Source organism: Bacillus rossius, chromosome 1 (genome assembly GCF_032445375.1).
Source record: "Bacillus rossius redtenbacheri isolate Brsri chromosome 1, Brsri_v3, whole genome shotgun sequence".
Classification (NCBI taxonomy): domain Eukaryota; kingdom Metazoa; phylum Arthropoda; class Insecta; order Phasmatodea; family Bacillidae; genus Bacillus; species Bacillus rossius.
Window position 1 is genome coordinate 123,599,575 of NC_086330.1, and position 19,155 is coordinate 123,618,729.

The 19,155-nt window shown below is 34.8% G+C and overlaps 1 protein-coding gene across 8 annotated transcripts in view; it reads left to right on the forward strand.

Annotated features, from left to right (window-relative positions):
* LOC134544578 (GTPase-activating protein skywalker) overlaps positions 1-18,722 on the forward strand; it is a 95,196-nt gene extending 76,474 nt beyond the window's left edge. For all 8 annotated transcript variants that reach the window (XM_063388491.1, XM_063388501.1, XM_063388489.1 and 5 more), the window contains 2 exons: positions 10,564-10,793; positions 15,544-18,722. In XM_063388491.1, the coding sequence (XP_063244561.1) occupies positions 10,564-10,793; positions 15,544-15,685 (372 nt within the window). In that variant the 3' untranslated portion in view covers positions 15,686-18,722. The remainder of the gene's footprint in view (positions 1-10,563; positions 10,794-15,543) is intronic.
* The last annotated feature ends 433 nt before the right edge of the window (positions 18,723-19,155 follow it).

A 19,155-nucleotide genomic window follows, 5' to 3' on the forward strand; every position in this document is an offset into this window, starting at 1 on the left:
TGCATGGCAAATGTTCTTTTAAAGAATATTGGCTCTCAGATGAAAATGATAGGTTTTCAAAGTGGTTGCGTCCTGTTAAAGATGACTTATACAAGGCATTTTGCACACTCTGTAAATCGAAGTTTGATGTAAGTCACAGTGGTTTGTCATCTGTGAAGGTTCATGAAGCAGGAAAAAAACATCTGGAGTTGTCTTCTGCCATACTACAAAGCAAACAATCAACACTAAGTTTTTTGAAGGTTGACAAGCTCACACATTTGGGTCAGGAAAAAGATACTACACCTTCCACTTCAAGTAGTTCAGGAACCATGACTACTATTGATAAATCATTTACTGAATGTTCAACTCCTTCAAATTCAAAGTAACAACATTTCCCATGTTCTTTAAATAAATATTGTGTTGATGAGAATGTGTGGAAAGCAGAAATAATGTGGTCACTTAATTAGGTAATGACACACACATCTGACAGAGGTTCATGCGCTACTAGTATTTTTGTTCCCAATAATGTTCCCAGACAGTGTTATAGCACAAAAATTCAAAATGCAGAAGGATAAAATTGGTTATGTGACAACCTTTGGCCTTGGCCCTTATTTTCAAGATTAATTTTATAACATTTAAAAATTATACCGTTTTGACAAGTTTCGTAGTCACACTTTAGTAGAAATTGTCATGAAAAAGTCAAGAAAAAGTCACTAATTTTTATTTTTGTAACTCAGTAGACACCCTGTGAAAGAAAAGTAAATGTGTAGTCGCTTCTGGGAAATTAGATAAATAATGCTAAAGTGAAAGGTTGGTTAGGTTAAGTCAGTTACAATTGCTGTAGGTAAAATTGTTAAAATATTCAAATTTTGAAAGTAAAATATAAATAATTATTTTTTATGATAATCAAAGTAAGATCTGCAAATAAATATTTTAATAAACGGTGCAAAGCTAATATGTGAGGCCATTGTAGTATTTGTGAAGAAATTTTGAGAGGATGAGTTTGAAACAAATGTACAGTGAGCAGTTTTAATCATAAAATATGATGTAGGTCTAAAAAAATTAAAACTTGTTTTTTTTTTTAATTTGAATCATTATTTATATTAAAATTTATGGATTAAATTTGTTGGCTGGTAAGCTGCTAAGAATGTTCATATCTTTTTCTGTCCAGTGTATTTGTGCTTGGTAAAAGAGGCAAAAGTTATTTTCCCACTCTTAGTGTGACTTTTGGGCCATGCATGACAAGATAATTGCCTCAGCTGTCACTATCTAGGAGTGCGAGTGTGGGCCTGCATCTGGTCGACGTTTACTGTGTATTATCCACCGTAAAAAACGTCGTAGGTTGTTAGGCTTTAGGATTCTTTGCTAAGTATGCGATCAAATGTTTTCCACGAGATCTATACAATTTTTCTACGCTATGTTCCCAATGTTCCCTATTTTCGCTGCATCAGGTGGCCAGTTAGCAATGTTGTAGACGCATGCCCATACCATAGGATTCAAGTGATGATTCCGACAATGATAATATTCTACTAGCTCTCGCAGTATGTAAACATAAAAAAGAAATGGGTTCATGAAGTCAAATAAAAAATAAAACAATTTGGAGAATCTCATAATTTGACTAAGCCAAATTTATGGATTATTTCAGAATAAATACAACTCAGTTTGATAGCATTTTAGCAGAAGAACAATTCACTATTTGCCTGAGGTCAGTAAACAGTGATTTAATGAAAATATAATTCTTTTACGATTAATTGTCAATGACATAAAAGGAAAATTAAGAACAATGAGAATTCATACCAATAATTATTATTATTATTTCCTTAATAACCTATGAAATCCAATCCCAGTTATTATCTCGCTTATCTTGCTTTCTATATTCTTCTATGAATTTATTCCATAAACATGTATATTTTCGTACTTCAATGAATTTTTCATCGACATGATATTAATTTAAAGCAAACACAGAAGTACTGCACAATTCCGCTCATGTGCGAAGTCAGCGACGTTTTAGAAAAAATAGCCGAGAACTAAACACCTGGCGACGTCACCAACATAGCGATCATAGCGAACACAGCTTTGTGTGGCCAGTGACTACCTGAGATGCAGTTGGTTATATGTTACTCGAGTAGTGAACGTCGCAAACATAGCAAGTAGGGGTGAGCCGATCACCACATTTGCCGATCATGCTGATGCCAGAACTGTGGTACCGGTCATGCCGATTTTTTTGACCGATTAGTGCTTTTTTAAGTTGGTTGTAAAATATGCTCCAAATTACTTGAAAAGTATTGCATAAAGATACAAACGTGATCACTGTTGGTAACGTACAGTAAAACCCCTTATTTGCACTTTTCAAGGAACCCCAAGGAAAAAGTGTAAATTGCGGGAAAGTGTAAATTGTGGGAAAGCACTTTTATTGGCAGTTAATGCTAAATTTTAGCTTAAAAAAATGTATCAGCATTTACTGGTGCTACAAGACAAACAATAGTTGTTTACAACACATTAAAGTACTAACAGGAATATTCAGTTCCTTGGCCAAAACCACTCGGGTACCCACATGCTTGTCAAACTTCTCAATAATTTTAATTTTATCTTCAATAGATAAAGTATTTCGTGGAACTTTATACCTATCCATCTTCAATCAAAATCTTGCCATAAATAATATTGTGAACGATAAAAAAACACGTGCTAACCAAAACGGACGTTGACTAATGTAAACAATGAAAGCCATCATAGATATGTACTGTACATAATGCAGCACTACTAAATATACGTACTGTGTATGAGCGCTTTCCGGTAGTATCGATAGCTCAGCGCTTCGGACTATGCTCTGCTACGAGAGTGCTCTATGACACCATAAATAAAACCGTTTGTGGTTCTGCTACGAAAGTTCTCTATGGCAGCAAAGATTAAAACGTTAGTAGAGGAGAGGCACCATAGAACTTGTCGATACATCAAAACGAAAGGTTACAGACAAGAGGCGAACTACTTCAAACTTTTCACATCTATGACTAACGTGACGAGTATTTACATTTTTACCGTGTTTTGAAACGTACATTCCGGGTTTTTTGGTTACGTAGCGGTGTAATTTCAGGGAAAATGCAACACGAAAGTTAATGTACAATAAAACGGACCTACATAAAATGACGTTATTTGCGGGAAAACGTAAATAACGAGAACGTAAATACGAGGTTTTACTGTATATATAACGTTGGTAATGGTACACACACACACACACACACACACACACACACATACATATATATGCACACACACACATATATGCACAATATATTTCACTGTCATGAAATGACATTTTATGTCTTGACAAAGTTGTGGTGTTGAAGCCACGTGTTGAATTTCCACCACGTGAAATTTCGGCTTTGCAAAGGTTGCATCTTGCTTTCCCCTCATCACCTACAACAACGGTAAAATGTTTCCAGCCAAAGCTGCGTTTCTTTGACATTTACAATCAAAATGCAATATTTAACTGGGAAATATAAACTCCAATTTTTAACTCTGACTTTCAAAACATTAACAAAATGACTAAACGAAAACGTGATGAAAATATTGTTGTAAACACGCCATACAGTCGAGGTCAACTATAGCAGTTTGTTACACAATCGATTAGTAATGGATTGTTTTCAATCGAGTCGTCCATATACATACCCATGTATCGCATAATCGTTGCACTGTTATTTTAAGACGTCCAAATTTGGAGGGGAAAAAACGTCGCAATATGTTTTGGTCCCGCTGTTAGATTCTAACTGCTTTGTGTATGTAGTTTTCCCATATAAAACAATGTATTTTATAGTTGAAATCTATTATTCATTTGGATTTTACCGTTTACGTATTAAATTTACAGAAATACGAAGTTGTCTGATATGTAAATTTTCTTTTAAAGATGTTTTCAAACGTTTTAACCTTTATCTGTTCGTCTTCATCGCCGCTACGTATCGCATATAAAAATGTAGCCGGTTGGTATTATTCATGTTTATTATGTTGATTCCAATGTAGAGCTAGCGCACGTCATCGAATATCGATATCGATAGCTCGCCGTACGCATGCAACGTGCGCGCTCTTTCTCTTGTCGAGTTAACTAAATTTAAGAACACACACTTTTTCTTGGTAAGTGTGTAAGTTCAGAAAACAAACTTGGACAACGTAGCAAACATATAAACACAACGATGAAAATAAACAAGTAGTATGGACAACACAACGACGAAATGCGTTTTATTTTTTCTATTTTAAGTTGAACAAAATGTTTTTGTTGCATGACTTATTAAATGGTTTGGTGTTCTTTTGTTTACACTTTTTAAACAAATGTACTTTTCATGAATATGTTTATTTTTTAAGAATAACTTTACTTAGTTTTTTTTCTGCAGAAAAGATTAAAACACGTAAGTAACGTAAATGTTAGTTAAAAACGTCAAGCAACAGTTTTGAAGCAAAAAATATGTCGGCGCTTTTGTGTTACGTAAAGAGATTATTTTTTGTCTTCAGAAAGCGGTAATCGGCAAAAAGGATTGGCATGCATGAAGCCGATCATGCAAATGACAAAATGACCAAAATCGGCCGATCTTAAATCAGCAATCGGCATCGGCTCACCCCTAATAGCAAGCATAGTGCCCTGTGTGGCTGTAGCTTAAAGAACCCTAAAACATTACGAATATTGTGTGGAAATTTTGTCCCTGCCTGATAGAAAATCTTTTATGATTATGAAATTTTTCCAGAATTTTGAGATCCCGCAAGGATCCCGCACAGCCGTATTTGTAAACGATTGAATTTTCGTTTTTTCAAATTGTTAGTGTTCGAAATCAAATTGAATATGAATAATGAACGATTTGTTTTGATATTCAAAAATCTGAACATTTGCACAGGCCTATTATTTACTGTTATTATTGCAACTGTCTCGTCGTCGTCAGCCCACGGTGTCCGTCGGTACTGTAATATTTATATGACATTCCTTCCATCAAATTTTCTGTGCTGTCCATGTTTTAACTTTTGACATTGTCTGATTTTGGCTTGTTTTCTTTTGTTTGCATATTCATCTTTTTTGTCCATTATTGAGGTTCTTCAGACATACAGTGTAACCAGTAATGATGTATGTTACATAAAAAATCCTAATTCAAAAATAATTTAATCTAACATTCAAGTACCTAATTTTCCCCTTTTGGTGCTTGAGTCCTCAAAACATTCTTTTCAGCTCTGCAAAAGCTGGTTCTCAGATGAAGCATGCTAAACATACGTATGCTGTGTTTTTACGTAACTGATTTTATTGAGTACAAAATAAAAAGATTAAAAGGGAGTCAGGATTTATTTCCAAGCACAGTGCATTTGTGTGTATGGTAGTCGTCATGCAGGTCACTCTACAGTTTCTTGTCGCATGTATTGGGAACAAGGGTAGCATTAGAGGCAGGACTAAATATACTCTAATGCTATTATTTATTGCAAAAAACCATTGCTGCTCCAGTTGTCAGGATTTAAAATTAACTTCATTTAAAGTTGGAATAAAATTAAAATGGATATATAACTCCAGAGCAGGAGTAAATGATCATCTGATAAAATTTTATGATGCAGGCTTGTTAATGCCAAGCTCATATAAACCTCAATCTTTGATGTAATTCTATTTAAGAGGCTGCTGAAACATGCTTGTTACAGCCGAGCCTGCACAAACGACAGTAAATTCCTGCTCTGATATATGTACTAATGTACTTCAAAAACATATTTCATTAACTGTTCAGTGCGAGGTAAACTTAAATATTTGTTCATTTCTTCATGGGTACTGACTCAAGTTAATTTTTGAGGCTTCAAATGAACGTTGTGTCTAGGACATTTCTGGAATTAGCTTGTTTCTTTTATCCAGATACTGTTTAATTGTACTCCAATCCCTCACTTAGCACGTCTGTAAATTTCAGTTAGCACGAAATTGCCACAGGCAAAAAAAAAGTTCTTGCATGATGCCACGAAGTGTGCTTCAACTCAGACACGCAGGTCTGATAATTCTATCGGCTGTTGCATAAATATCAGCTATAGCAAGTTCAGTTCCAGCTATGGTGTGTAAAGGACCAAATGTTTTTTTTTCTTTTGCGCGTTTGCTGCCAGGCCGTGATGAACTAACTTCATTCGTCTGCCGGCAACTGTACGTGCGCAAGCACCTGAAGTTAGAATCATATTGGAATCATGGCTTCCAAGTGAGAGCTTAATGCATCATGTTCAAGTATTTGTGACAAAAGTAGAAGTATTACTTTTGTTTTAAGCAAATCAACTGAGTGCACAATCGTACAAAATAAGGACTGTGTCAAACATTTATACAAGTCTGATGCTGTTGGTCATACTAGCGGGAATATATTTGACATTAGATACCGCAACAGAAATGAACAGGTAATTCACATGGAAAAGGTTATTAAATGAATGGTGCAATGAAAACAAATCAAGGGGCCTGGCAGGATTGGTATGAACTAAGTGGTGTTACGCAAATAAGCACTTTCATTTTTAAAAATTTTAAATGTAAATATTTGGACAGTAATATCAGTTTCACTGCCAGTAAAAGGTGGTTTGGAAAGTTCGTGGAAAGGTACAGGACGTGAGTTGGTCATGCCAGGCAGGCAAGCCAACCAACTGACTGACGCTAAGTACATAACCACCTATCTCCGTTATGCAATGTCGTATTTGTCATACAAAGTATTTGATGGTAGGCTTATAAAGTTAAATGTATCATTGAGTGTTATTCTACGCATCTATACTACATAAAGAATATTTCTCTACACATTTTGGAACACATTAAGTAAATTAGCCTTGCTATTTATGGAAACTAATGCTTTATAATACACAATTTTGAATAACACAAACATTTTTAGGAATGTATTAAGTCATGCTAAGTGAGGGATTGGTGTATTGAATATTTTTAGACATTTGTTTAACATTTATAAACACTTTTTTCTTGTCTGAAAGCTGGACCTGTGCAAAGCTTTGACTAAGTGAATAAATTAAAGCTATTTTTAATATTCAATTTGACTTGGCCAGGAAATTTGCTATTCGTTTTATTTTAAGCTTCAGTTGTGATGGAAAGCTTTAGATTTGTTGCAAAGCTTTAAAACACTGGAAGCCTAACATTCATTCGTGTGTGTGTGGTGATGGGTTTATTATTATTATTATTATTATTATCATTATTATTATTATTATATAGCTTTAATGAATTTGTTTACTTAAAAAATCAAAAGGTGGCACTCCGTTTGCATTTACAGGGTGTCTACTAGGTCAAGAAAGTCACGAATGTTGTAAAAGGTGTGCCGTTAATTAGTAATTTCGACACGATATATTTTAAATTTTTATTATGATTTTAAACTTTTTTGTGTGGAAATTTTATTTGCTCTACTATAGTGTGATTTTACTTTGTTAGTCTGGTGTACTCCTCTGAGTTAAACTTTGTCTCAGTGCTCTGAAGCCCCTTTCCCATCGGTGTATCGGATATTTTGCTGGCCTAATCCCTGACTGGCAGACAGTTTACCATTCCCCCCGCCTTCAGTCACGCCTCAAGCCTGTAATATCATTTCTCTTCGTGACCCTAACTGCATAGACAAGCCTGTAGCCTGCAGGCGACCAGTTCTCAGAGACGAGCTGAGATTGGCCTTTTTCATCACGTATTAGTGTTATGTTCGCTCCTCTGCAGCCACGACGGGACGTAGTTTCCCAGCAGCGTTGCATTTTACCCTCACCCCCCCCCCCCCCCCCCTTCTCAGTTCCAAGTAAGACCAATGACCGGTCGTAACCCCCTGGACCACAGTGACCGTTCTCAAGGTCTCCTCGCAAAAACGAGTGCGCCAAAACTGATTGCAAGCGCTACCTAGCGACCAAGTCGCGAACTTCTCCGCTAGCCTACCCTCTAGGGCGCCAGAGAGCAGCACCTGCTCTCCCTTGAGTTATATGGACGCCGTGGGCGAGTCGATTGTTTTCAACTCAGACCCCTCCGACAGAATTCTCTACTGTCGCCCAGTGATGCCAACTTCAAAACCCCTGCCAGAGTTTTTTTTTCGCCCGCATTCGGGCAAGTTCGGAATCTTTCGGCGGCCCAGACCCCCCTCCACCTGTAAGAGCCGGCGGCCACTTTTAATTACGAGACGCGGTTTGCCGCGACTCAGATCAACTCGCGTCGCGTCTGCAGACAGATCTCCAGCGAGTATCGGCGAATCGGCAGACTCTGCAAGACTTCATCCGACCGCTAACGACTATGTAGTCGCTTTGTATAAGGGATGCTATCCCTCAAGTCAATCCTAGTAGATTAGTCTGTCTGCATAGTTTAATTATTTGCCTTCAAAATTTTTTTCTCTTTTAAATGTTATCATGAAGAAATCATCCGCGTCCTGCCGCGCAATTCGCGAGCTCCAGACCCTGGCTGACTCCACGACTGCAGCGTGCTGGGCAACTCCCCTGTTTTGGTGAGTGATAATTCGCGACCTCCCCTACCTCCCCTTAGATTTTTCCGGGCATTTCTTGCCCCATGTACTGTCTGTATTCAAGTTCTAATCAGTTTTGATTTGGACTTTTGCAGACAGGGTCGATGACGGGGAGAGACTGATTGCTCCCATCTCGCGGCCACCCCCCCCCCCCCCCCCCCCCTCCTGTTCTGTGGGTCACATTAGAAGAAACGTTTCTACTACCCGACGTGATCGTTTGAAGACCCCGGGTGGTAATGTAAATTCAACATTTCCCCCTTACCTAGCTACGAACTATCTTAAGCGGATGACCAACCCACCAGCGACCAGTGTTTTCCTCAAGAACATGTAGAACGAATAGAACTAATTATCAATGTAATCATCGGATCCATCCAATTTTGGGTGTGAAACTCATAATGCAAATGTTTATATTTCAAACTAAGAATGTACTTTGTTTTAAATAATCGCGGGCCGGCCCCTTTTCGTTTTTCTTTTGTTTTTTCTTAAATCTTTGAAACTTGTTAAAACCTTTTGTATGTAATGTAATGGAAACAAGATAATTCATCAGGGCAAATAAAACAGGGAAACTATAGATCAAGTTAATCGTGTAGTTTTATTTATTGATTTTAACGATCCACCAACTTCCTCCTTGTCTGTTACAGGAAGTTCCTAAATTTTATTTGTTCCCCACCTCGCGCCGCCTCTGGTAAATAAATTTATTTAACTTATTTTTCTTACCCAGCAGTTTCCAAGGCTCCTTTTAAAATAATTCAATTTTGAGGCACGAGGGCTGTTACAAAGGTTACGAAAGTCCCGAAAAAGTCACCATTTTTTAAGTATATTTTGGTAAAAGTCACAAAAAAATTAATTACAAGGCTAATGTGTATTTCTTGTGCACTGCTCTTGTATGTATATACCATATTTTTTGTGCTTTTGGCAGCTTGCATCTTCAGGAAAATCATTGCTTAAGATGTTCCCACACAATACATTTTCCCATGTTTAACTAGGCCAGTCCCACCATTTTCGCCATAAGACGTTTACGTTTGCTTTAAAATCCCGTTCAAAATGTTGCTTACAGCTTCTATTCTCCTACGTGCAATGTCATAATTTTCACATAGAATGCAGAAAATATTTTAATAATAGAGATTTTCTCTTCTTTATTTAAAAAAAAAGTCCATTAGAATGCTGTGAAAATGTAATTTATTCAATTCTCGTACCTTACACGCTTAAAAAAGGGTGGTATTCGTTCCGTAGCGGCCACGGCGTAGTCACTTTCATTCTTACTCTACAGAGCGCTTAACGATCGCACATAATCGATTGTAGCTGTCAAGGCGTCAATGTGCGCGGCCCGCGTCCATGTCGATAAGTTGTTAGCCAAATGGCGAGCGTTCATAATCGAACTTATAGCGTTGAGTTTGTTTGTTTACTTCTTGCTTGTGTGTACAAAACGTAAATTTATGTTTGGCTAGGATAAAAGAAAGTCAAAAATTTGTGCACAAAATGTGTGATGTATTTTCGTGTTTTGGTTTTGTTAACGACTATGTTTACACAAATTACAAAACACAAAATCCCTAAATTGCCGCCACATTTTATTTTCCAATTGAACTTATTGTCAAAGAGGATAAAGTGCTACGGAATGGAATTGTAATATTTTCTATGATATAATGTGCTGAAAATGTTTGCCAACAAATGTAGACGTGTTTTATTCGTGGTCACACTTCAGTAGAAATTGTCATGAAAAAGTCAAGATTATGTCACTAATTTTTATTTTTATAACTCGGTAGACACCCTGATTTATGAATACTCAGTATTAATATTATACATGGTTATTTTATAATTTTTATTGAATGATTTCATACATTGGGCCTGATTGGTTACTCACTTAATCAGTTCAAACATTGCAAATTTTATACAATTATTATTATTTTTTTTTTTACTTTAGTCATGTCTTTTAAAAATAAGTGTAATACAGCTTCATCTAGAACAATATTCACAATTCTATTCAACTTTATTTTCAATATTCAATTAAAAATTCACTTTGCATCAAAAAACTAGTATTGGCACAGGCCTACAGTTAATTTTTTTAAGATGATGATTATATTTTAAATGTGAGTGTAGCTCTTGGTCTGGTAGTAGTTTGTTGGCTTTGCAGGTTTTTGGGGCGTACTGCTCATCCCGGTGGTATGAGCGGAACACGAAAGACGAGCACGGGAACAGGCAGGCGTATTTCGGCACAGGCGAGACCTTCCTGTTCAGCCTGTACCCAGAGCGGGCCAAGTACCCGTGGGTGGGCATCGACAGCTCCCAGGAGGACCCCAGCCTGAAGCACGCTGCGGAGCTCTTCATGGCCGCCGATTCCAAGATGATTACCATCGGAGGAGGGTGAGTCCATTGTTTCCCGAATCCTTCCACAATTATTATGACAAGATTTTCTGGTTTTATTTGTACATCAGTAATGTTTTTATATAAGGAGATTTCTGTGCTATCGTTATAATTTTTATATATTGTTCTTATACATAAAAATAATGCATTAGTCAACAAATATGTCACTAAAGTATTTCTTAATACTTATTTCACCAAAATTGTTAAATTGTCTCATTTTGACTTATACATGATGCACTTTTACAAAAACCATTATTAGTAATAAGTATGGTAAATAAAAATGGTCATTTTAGGCGAATAAAACAAGTTATTTTGGTGTAATATTTCAGTAAAAAATAAATTTTCATTAACAAAAAATTACAATTTCATCGTTATAATTTTGAATGTATGATGAAAATAGTTTTCCAAGTCAAAATTTATTGAGGACAATGATTTTAAGTACAACTGTGACACTTTACAGTTAAATTATAAAGCACTTTCACAACAGCAATTTGCAGTCACCACTAGCCAAGAGAATTTTGAACAAAATAACAAAGAATCATTTTTCTTTTCAATTAGTAGTCTTGTCACACAGTACAACTACTAGTTGATTGTTAACTGCCTGTTTTATTTTCTCTTACTCTTCTATCCTTTAAGAAGTGCGTAATGTGTGTGCATTATGAAGATCTCCAAACCTGCAATGAAATGTTCTTAGCATTGAAAGCTCTTACTCTCTACATATAAAACATTGGCATGAATAATTTTATGATTTTTTTTTTTTTTTTTTTTTTTTATAAATATTTTCAGTACTTGGTTAGGTTTCTGTTTCAGTGTAAATAATGGCTGAGTGAATGTTTCAGAGGTAGTCATATGTTAGCAATGTGTTGTTTTGCCCTCATTCCTCATTAGTTCATGTTTTTAAGAATGTCTGTTAATTTACTTAATTTAAATTTTACTAAGCTGCTAAAATACAATATTACATATTTGGCTTGTTGGTTAAGTTAATAAGTGTAGTCATATATTTTTCTTTACTTGTTTTTTATTATCCTTGGTTTGAAAGCATGATGATGCAATGTGATGGTAAAATTACATCAGTGTTAGAGAGAAGGGTAAGAGAGAGACAGAAACGATGGTTCCCTGTTGAGTGTAGGAACTCAAAGACAAATGTATCATCAAAATTGGAAAAAGAGAAGGGAAACCCCCTAGTTTTATGTATGCAAATTTTCTTGTAACTTGTGCTTTGATTGGCTGATTTTCGAAATTGAGTTTTAAGCTTGTATGTGATTGGTTGTGGGTGACACATAACCATCTCCCTCCTTCATGGATGGAGGTAGTCGGTTCGGTCGTTAGTCATGTTGTGATCGTGGTACCGAATGGTCACGATGGGGCTATTGGTCAAAAAGTAAGATAATTATATAGTGGCAAAGTAAATTTTGTGGTTGCAGTTTGGGTGGTGCTGATTTATTAACATTTTTGGACATTTCATCTAGAATTCTTTGATTGCAGTCGTTGGTGTTAAGCCCATAACGAGGCAAACATGAGTCGTTTCTTCGTCATCCAATGGGTTGTAACGTGTTACATTCCCATAAATTTTAATTTAAAACCATATTTTTCCTAAACATGTTACATGTTTTTACAAACTTTTAATTTCACTTACTTTTCACATATCATTCAGCCATTCCCTTATGGCTGGATGGTTAAATTTTTACGGTGGTATGTTCACTTTAACAAAAGCAGAACTGTGTCCTTAGCTTGTTTAGTTTTCTTGTCCTTAGTTTTCCTGCGAAGAGAGACTTTTTTTTCTAAAATCACTTGATGCTAGTTCCAGAACCTGATGCCTACCACCGATCTTCATTCATCTTATGTAGTGGTGCACCGATATGACTTTACCGATTACCGATTCGATTACCGATTATGAGAGCAATAATCGGCAGATACCGATTCAGTTACCGATTATAATGAACAAATTTTTTTAAGTGTAATAATGCACACAAAAATTTTTATTCCCATGTGAATTTAATAACAAGATTAGGTAAAATTGAGAATACAGTTATAATAACAGTATAAAAATATATAGAATACACTATTAAGTCTTTGCAAAGTGTAAATTAAATTAACTTCTATTTAAATATTTGTTATTGTAAACAACTTGAACTACAGTCTAATAATTGTAATTTACAATGGGTAAGTTTTTGTTGCGGAAAACTAGGATTATTATCGACTATCACATAAGGTTGCATCAAGAAATTACCGTTTAACAATGTAAACATGCTGCTTTATTTTGTTCACTTGAGTTTATAGAAAAATGTTTCCACACTTCACTTTTTTTCTCCCTACTTGCCATCTCACTATAATTATATAAAAATGACTAAAAACCAATTCTAGCACATGTTATTTTATTTATGTTGACTGAATATATAAAATTATAAATACTTTTTCACTTTTCACGTCACATACAAATAACACAACAACGGATAATGTTACCAAAGACACCTATAACGAGTTGGTAAAATGACCTAGCTGGTAAAATGCAGTGATAAACTCTAGAAGGTATCGGGACCACGATTTTGAACCGCTACTACGACTCGAAAAGATCGATTGTCATAGAAACCACTGCAACTGTTTGTGGTATTTTGATTGCGTGCCATCTATTTTACGTCTCTGGCTATAGGTAATGAACAAGGCCACTAAACAAACAAAAGACGAAACGTAAATAAACGTGCAGGAAAAATGTATTTTTTATTGTTCGAGGCAATGAGATTTATTAAACTTAACGAAATATCTGCAATTATGATATGACGGAGTTACATGAATTTTGTAATATATATAAATATTACGGTATTTCGTCCTAAAATGTGTAACAAAATATTACACGGTAAAAACCTACTTAATTACGCCGGGACGTAAATAATCGGCAAAGAAATCGTTAAGATAATCGCCGATTACGATTAATCGGTATGTACCCATAATCGCCGATTACGATTCATCGGTATCCGCATCGGTGCACCACTAATCTTATGCAATGCTCAAAATGTGTAATGTTTTTCACATGTGTCTTTTGTTTCCAATCTGTGAGCACATTACAAAACTTGCACATCATAATGCATTGTTCTTTATTAAACATGTAAAATCCTTTATCTTCATACTCTTTTAAAATCCTTTATCTTCATACTCTTTTAAATCTTTCGAAAACATAACTTTCAGCATTTTGTACACTTATTAACACACCGTGAAAACTTTAACGGAAAATGGTCACAGAATGCCAAGGAGATTCACATTATATCTGCTTGGAAATGTTAAAGACCTTAATTAATAATGTTCGCAGGCTTTCACGGCCATTGTCTGAAGTAGCTTGGCTTCTGGGTTGCAGCCGTGTCCTTGGTGAATAATTCACCAATGTTTCGTCGACCGAAACGTCGGTGAATTATTCGTCAAGGACACTGTTACAACCTAGAAGCCAAGCTACTGAAAGACCTTAATGTTGACAAATACGCACTCGTGTAAGTTAACTCGTAGAGCATTTCGGTACCACTAGTTTTATGTTTAGTATACCTAATAACTATCAATGCCATCTGCAATTTGTCCACTAGTGGTTGAAGTTCTGGTGTTTAATGCCACTCTTTACTCTATTGGCATGGCAGAAAAACAAAACAGTCTTAATGGTGTGCGCATTGCTGCTTTGTATTGTAAAAAACCTTTTGTACATGTTTCAGAATGATTCAACTTTTTTTTTGCAGAAAATAGTTAATATTGGCATTCCGTTGTATTTAGTGTAAGATCAAATAACTTTATGTGAGTTCCTTCCCCCCCCCCCCCCCCCCCTTCCCCCTTTTCCCATTACATTTAGTTCATACATTTTGGTACAAAATGTATGCTAAATACAATGAGTTTATCATAGTAAAAGATAATATTTTTGTAGTTTGATTTAAGTTTTGCCACATTGCTGATTGATTTCATGATTTTAGCTACATTTAGATACTAAATGGTGTCTTGGTTATTAACTTGCATTTTGGTGTTATGTTGCATTGACATGCTTTGCGGTATTACTTCAGCTTTATTGAAATCCACCGTATAATTTTGTCCCTACCAATTATCCTTTACGTGTACATTGTTTGATCATCTCTAATGACTTTGTTGATGAGGCTTTAAAACCAAATAAATAAAAAAATAAGATGGTACCTTATTGTTAGCAGTCGCTGCTATCCATCATCGAGAAAATTTCATTTGATCCTGTTCTGTTGCCTACTATAGAGAAAATATGTATTTCCTTATAATTTAGAGAAATGTTTTTTTTTTTTCAAATATTTTTTTTAAATAGGAAATTAGAAAATAAAACACCATAAAATTATAAATATACCTATTAAAGATTTTATTTCGACCAAGAATTGTAAGCAATTCTATTCAGTACTGGGCAGAGTCGTGAGCTGATATGCACGTGTGTTACCCTAGTGGCAGAGCGAAAAATGTTGCTCATGACAAAGCCATTGCTATCAGAATTTCATCAAGCTGTGTGTTGAATGGCTAATATTATGAAATTAAATGCTAGAACATTCAAGAAGAAATGGTCAGTAGGTTGAAAACAGTGTGTTTGATCCTGCCATTGCAGAAGCGCATCCTATCCGAGACTAGTATTTGGCAGCCACAAGAAAATTATGAATGCAGAGACCCTTCTGAATCAACTCGCTAGTGTGGCATTATTTCCCGCCACATTAATTTGATCATTGGAACTGGTTCACGAAAGATGTAGTTACAAGTGTTTTTGTACTTTCAGAGATGGCCAGGCAATTTGGATGGACGAGAACATAAGGTTTGGCAAGACTGACCGCTGCCTGACCTTCAACAACCCTCCCCTCTGCAACAACGGTGATTTTGAGATCCGGGTCCTGGAAGTGTACGGCTTTGCTGGGGCCTGAATCGTGGCATATCAGCAACATTACTTTAGTGTGCGTGGACTGTGAGGTACTCAGGTACTGGTTATTTTGCTGTAAGTGTAGTTGTATTCATCCATTGTTTTCTAGAAATTTTATTCCATGATTGTTGTTGTTGTAGCATGCATATCAAGTGTTAAATATTTAAAAGAACATTAACACACCTGTACTGTAGTATGAGTGTTGTTTGACAACACTGTTGTATCCTGTAGTCGGGAGTTTGTGATACAACTGTATTTTCCAATAACTGAAAACATTGGATTGTTGTACTATGTGCTGTATATTATAAGGTTAATGGATTGATGCTAACTAGAAGAGAAAATCAATAACGAGAATTAGTAGTTTTACTTCAGTACGCAAGTTGGATTTTTATTCTCGTCTTGTGTATTAGCGTTTTGTACAGCTAATTATTGAGTATTAAAAATTGTTAAAGGTGTAAGAATCAACAAAGGGATAAGGAACATTACTGTTTTTTTTTTTTTACTAATTTTTTTTGTTAATTTCATCAGCTTTAATTTCTAAATTCTTTGCATGTTAAATACGAATACAGTATTTATTAACCTGAGTGGTTCAGCTTGATATTTTACTGTCCAAGTTGTTGTCACATTGTTCCATGACTTGAGCATCACATATATATAAAAGTGAACATTGCATAATTTTTCATTTAATCAATCTTTTCTTATAAATAGAATGTTCATAAAATATTTGATTTTCTGTGTTGTGGGTTAAAACACACTGTGCATTTCAATATAATAATCCTGTCACTAGGGTTTTCAGAAAAGTTTTGTTTTGTATTGAATACTCTGTATAAAGTACCATTTCTTGGTACACTTATCAAATAAATAATGTTTATTTTAGACTCCCAAGAAACATTTTGGTTTTTCCATCAGCACAGTCATTGACGTATGTCATAAGGTGATTAACGTTGGTGAGTGGTTAGCTTGTAGTGCATGAATGAACTGTGCTTTGAAAAATGCTTCTATCATTTTTCAGACTTGCCAGTACAGAGCTGGGATTGGTCTGGCTAATTTAACTCGCTGCTGGGTTATTGTGGTAAACTACATGCCTGGGTATGTTTACAGTCTGATGTTGTGTAACTAAGTATATTTGTTGCAGATAATGACAAAATGTCACAGCAGCTTGATCATCAGAATTGGCTATAGTTTCTGCATTCACTTAATTTTATTTAAGTTTTTACTTTGTGTTCATTGCCCTTGCCTGGAGAATTATGAGCCAGTGTTTTTACTTTTGGTAAAATTTTACTCACTAAATGAAAGAAAAATTTAGTTTAAGCACCCACAACATTCAAATTATTATAAATTGCATGTTTAATTTTTCACAAGTGTCTCAATGTTGTTTTATTGAAAATATTTAGTTTACTTTCAAAGATAACCTGCATGTGATGCTAAAATTTTACTCATCTGACATAGCTAATATACATATTTTGTTTCTTATTTATGTTAAGGATTATGTTATGTTGTTTATTATTGTGAATTATATTAACACTTGTGTGAGTTATGGTGTTATATTTTCTGCAAACATGGATTATTTTGAAAAATATGCAGTTTTAAATTTTATGCACTTCTTTCAAGACCTAATGTTTAGTTTAAGGAATGGTATGACAAGGAAAAAAGTGTTTAGTAAATGTGATTGTGTTGTACCATTTTATGCATATTTCCATTTGTTGTTGAGACTCAGTTACTCGTACAAACATCGATTTTATATTTTGACTGGTTAAGTAGGGATAAGGATAGGTATGTCTCTAGGTGCATGTGTATGTGTATTCATGTTTAACATACATATGTGTAGAGTTTAAACAAACTGAGCTTTAATAGAAATGCCAGAAATTTATTGTTGTAACATACAACACATGGGCCTAAATGCAATGGGTCAGTTTCAATATGATGTTTGTTTTGAATTACTTTGTTTTTAATCAAATTATTTATATACTAAATGCTTAAATTCTGCATGCAAAATATTAAATATTTTTATTTGGCCACCTACGTTATGCAATACATAGTTTTTAATGACATTTCTTGTTTTGCACATTGCCACCCATTCTGAATGCTGTGCATATTTATTTGTAGCAGCTATTTGTATGTGCTGTGTACATTTTGTGTCTAGTCTAACGAATCCTTGTCATTTCTGTTGGCTTGTGTTCATCCTACTCTGAATTCCACTTTATTTTTGACGTGTGTAAACTCTATGAAAAATACTGTACCAGTAATGTTAGACTTTGTGTGTTGTAGTATTTGTATTGAATTCTGGTATTTGTGATACTGTGTAGTGTGTAATGTTAGGTCATGTGCATTTTGCCAAGTGCCATGTGAATAGTGCTTTAATAAATCACTCTAGTACTGCCAAATCATACACACAATTCGGAATGTAATTCCAGTTGCAGTTTGTGTGTGTGTTTTTTTTCTTTAATATCCTGTGATTAGTTATCATAAAATTAGTTGTTATTTTGTTAATACTATGTTGTATAATATGAATCTAGAGCTGTAAAATAAGTGTTTAATTTTTTCCATTAGATATATTTTTCTAAGGAAGGCACATTTATTAATAAATTATTGTAATGGTTAAACCATTGATTTACTGTGTATTATAATTGTTATGTAATAATTAAAGGAAAAACTAGTTTCTCTGCTGAATTATGTATATATTTTGTTGAAATTGTATATTTTATTTTTACTCATTCATGTACAGTGACAAAATATTGTCAATGATGTATCACGTAACGTAGTGACACGGAGCTAGTAGTTACCACAACTGTAACCATTTGTACTGACTGTATAAAATTTTAATAAATGTTATCTGTAATTTCAACGTATTCAGCGCTGTAAATCTGATTTATAGACCAGTAATTACTATTACAACTGTTTAGTGACCTGCTTGTATAAATGAATTATGTCATCATCTTGCTAATAATTTTTGTGTGATGAGAATTGTAAATGTTTTAAGTTTATGGATAAATAAACAGCAGCACGAGTCACTTTTGACTTGATCTGCAATACGTACCCTACTTAAAGTTTTGTTCATTTGATTTTTAAGTGTCGAGAAAGGGAACTCAGAGTGTTGGGGTGAAGGTGGTATGGTGTAGCAGTCAGATGGCTCACCATACTTTTAACACAATCCTAGTTCCAGCCCTTGCATCATGGGAGTTGGGGTGGATGAGCCAAGATTTTATGGTGTTATAAAAAAAATTCATCATTAAAAATAGCTGATTTTGTCTTAAATCATCATTTAAAATTATAACGCATTTAGGCTAATAATAAGTACATATCAAACCCAATTATGTTGATCAATTGCTTCAATATTTCATGGAAGGATACTTCCAAAAGGTACATAAAACATTTATACATATATTGATGAAAGTTAAACAAAAACTGCAACTAAAACATTCAACTAGTTTCTTAGTGTATAAAAAAGTTATAAATATGAAAATTAAAAGTGCA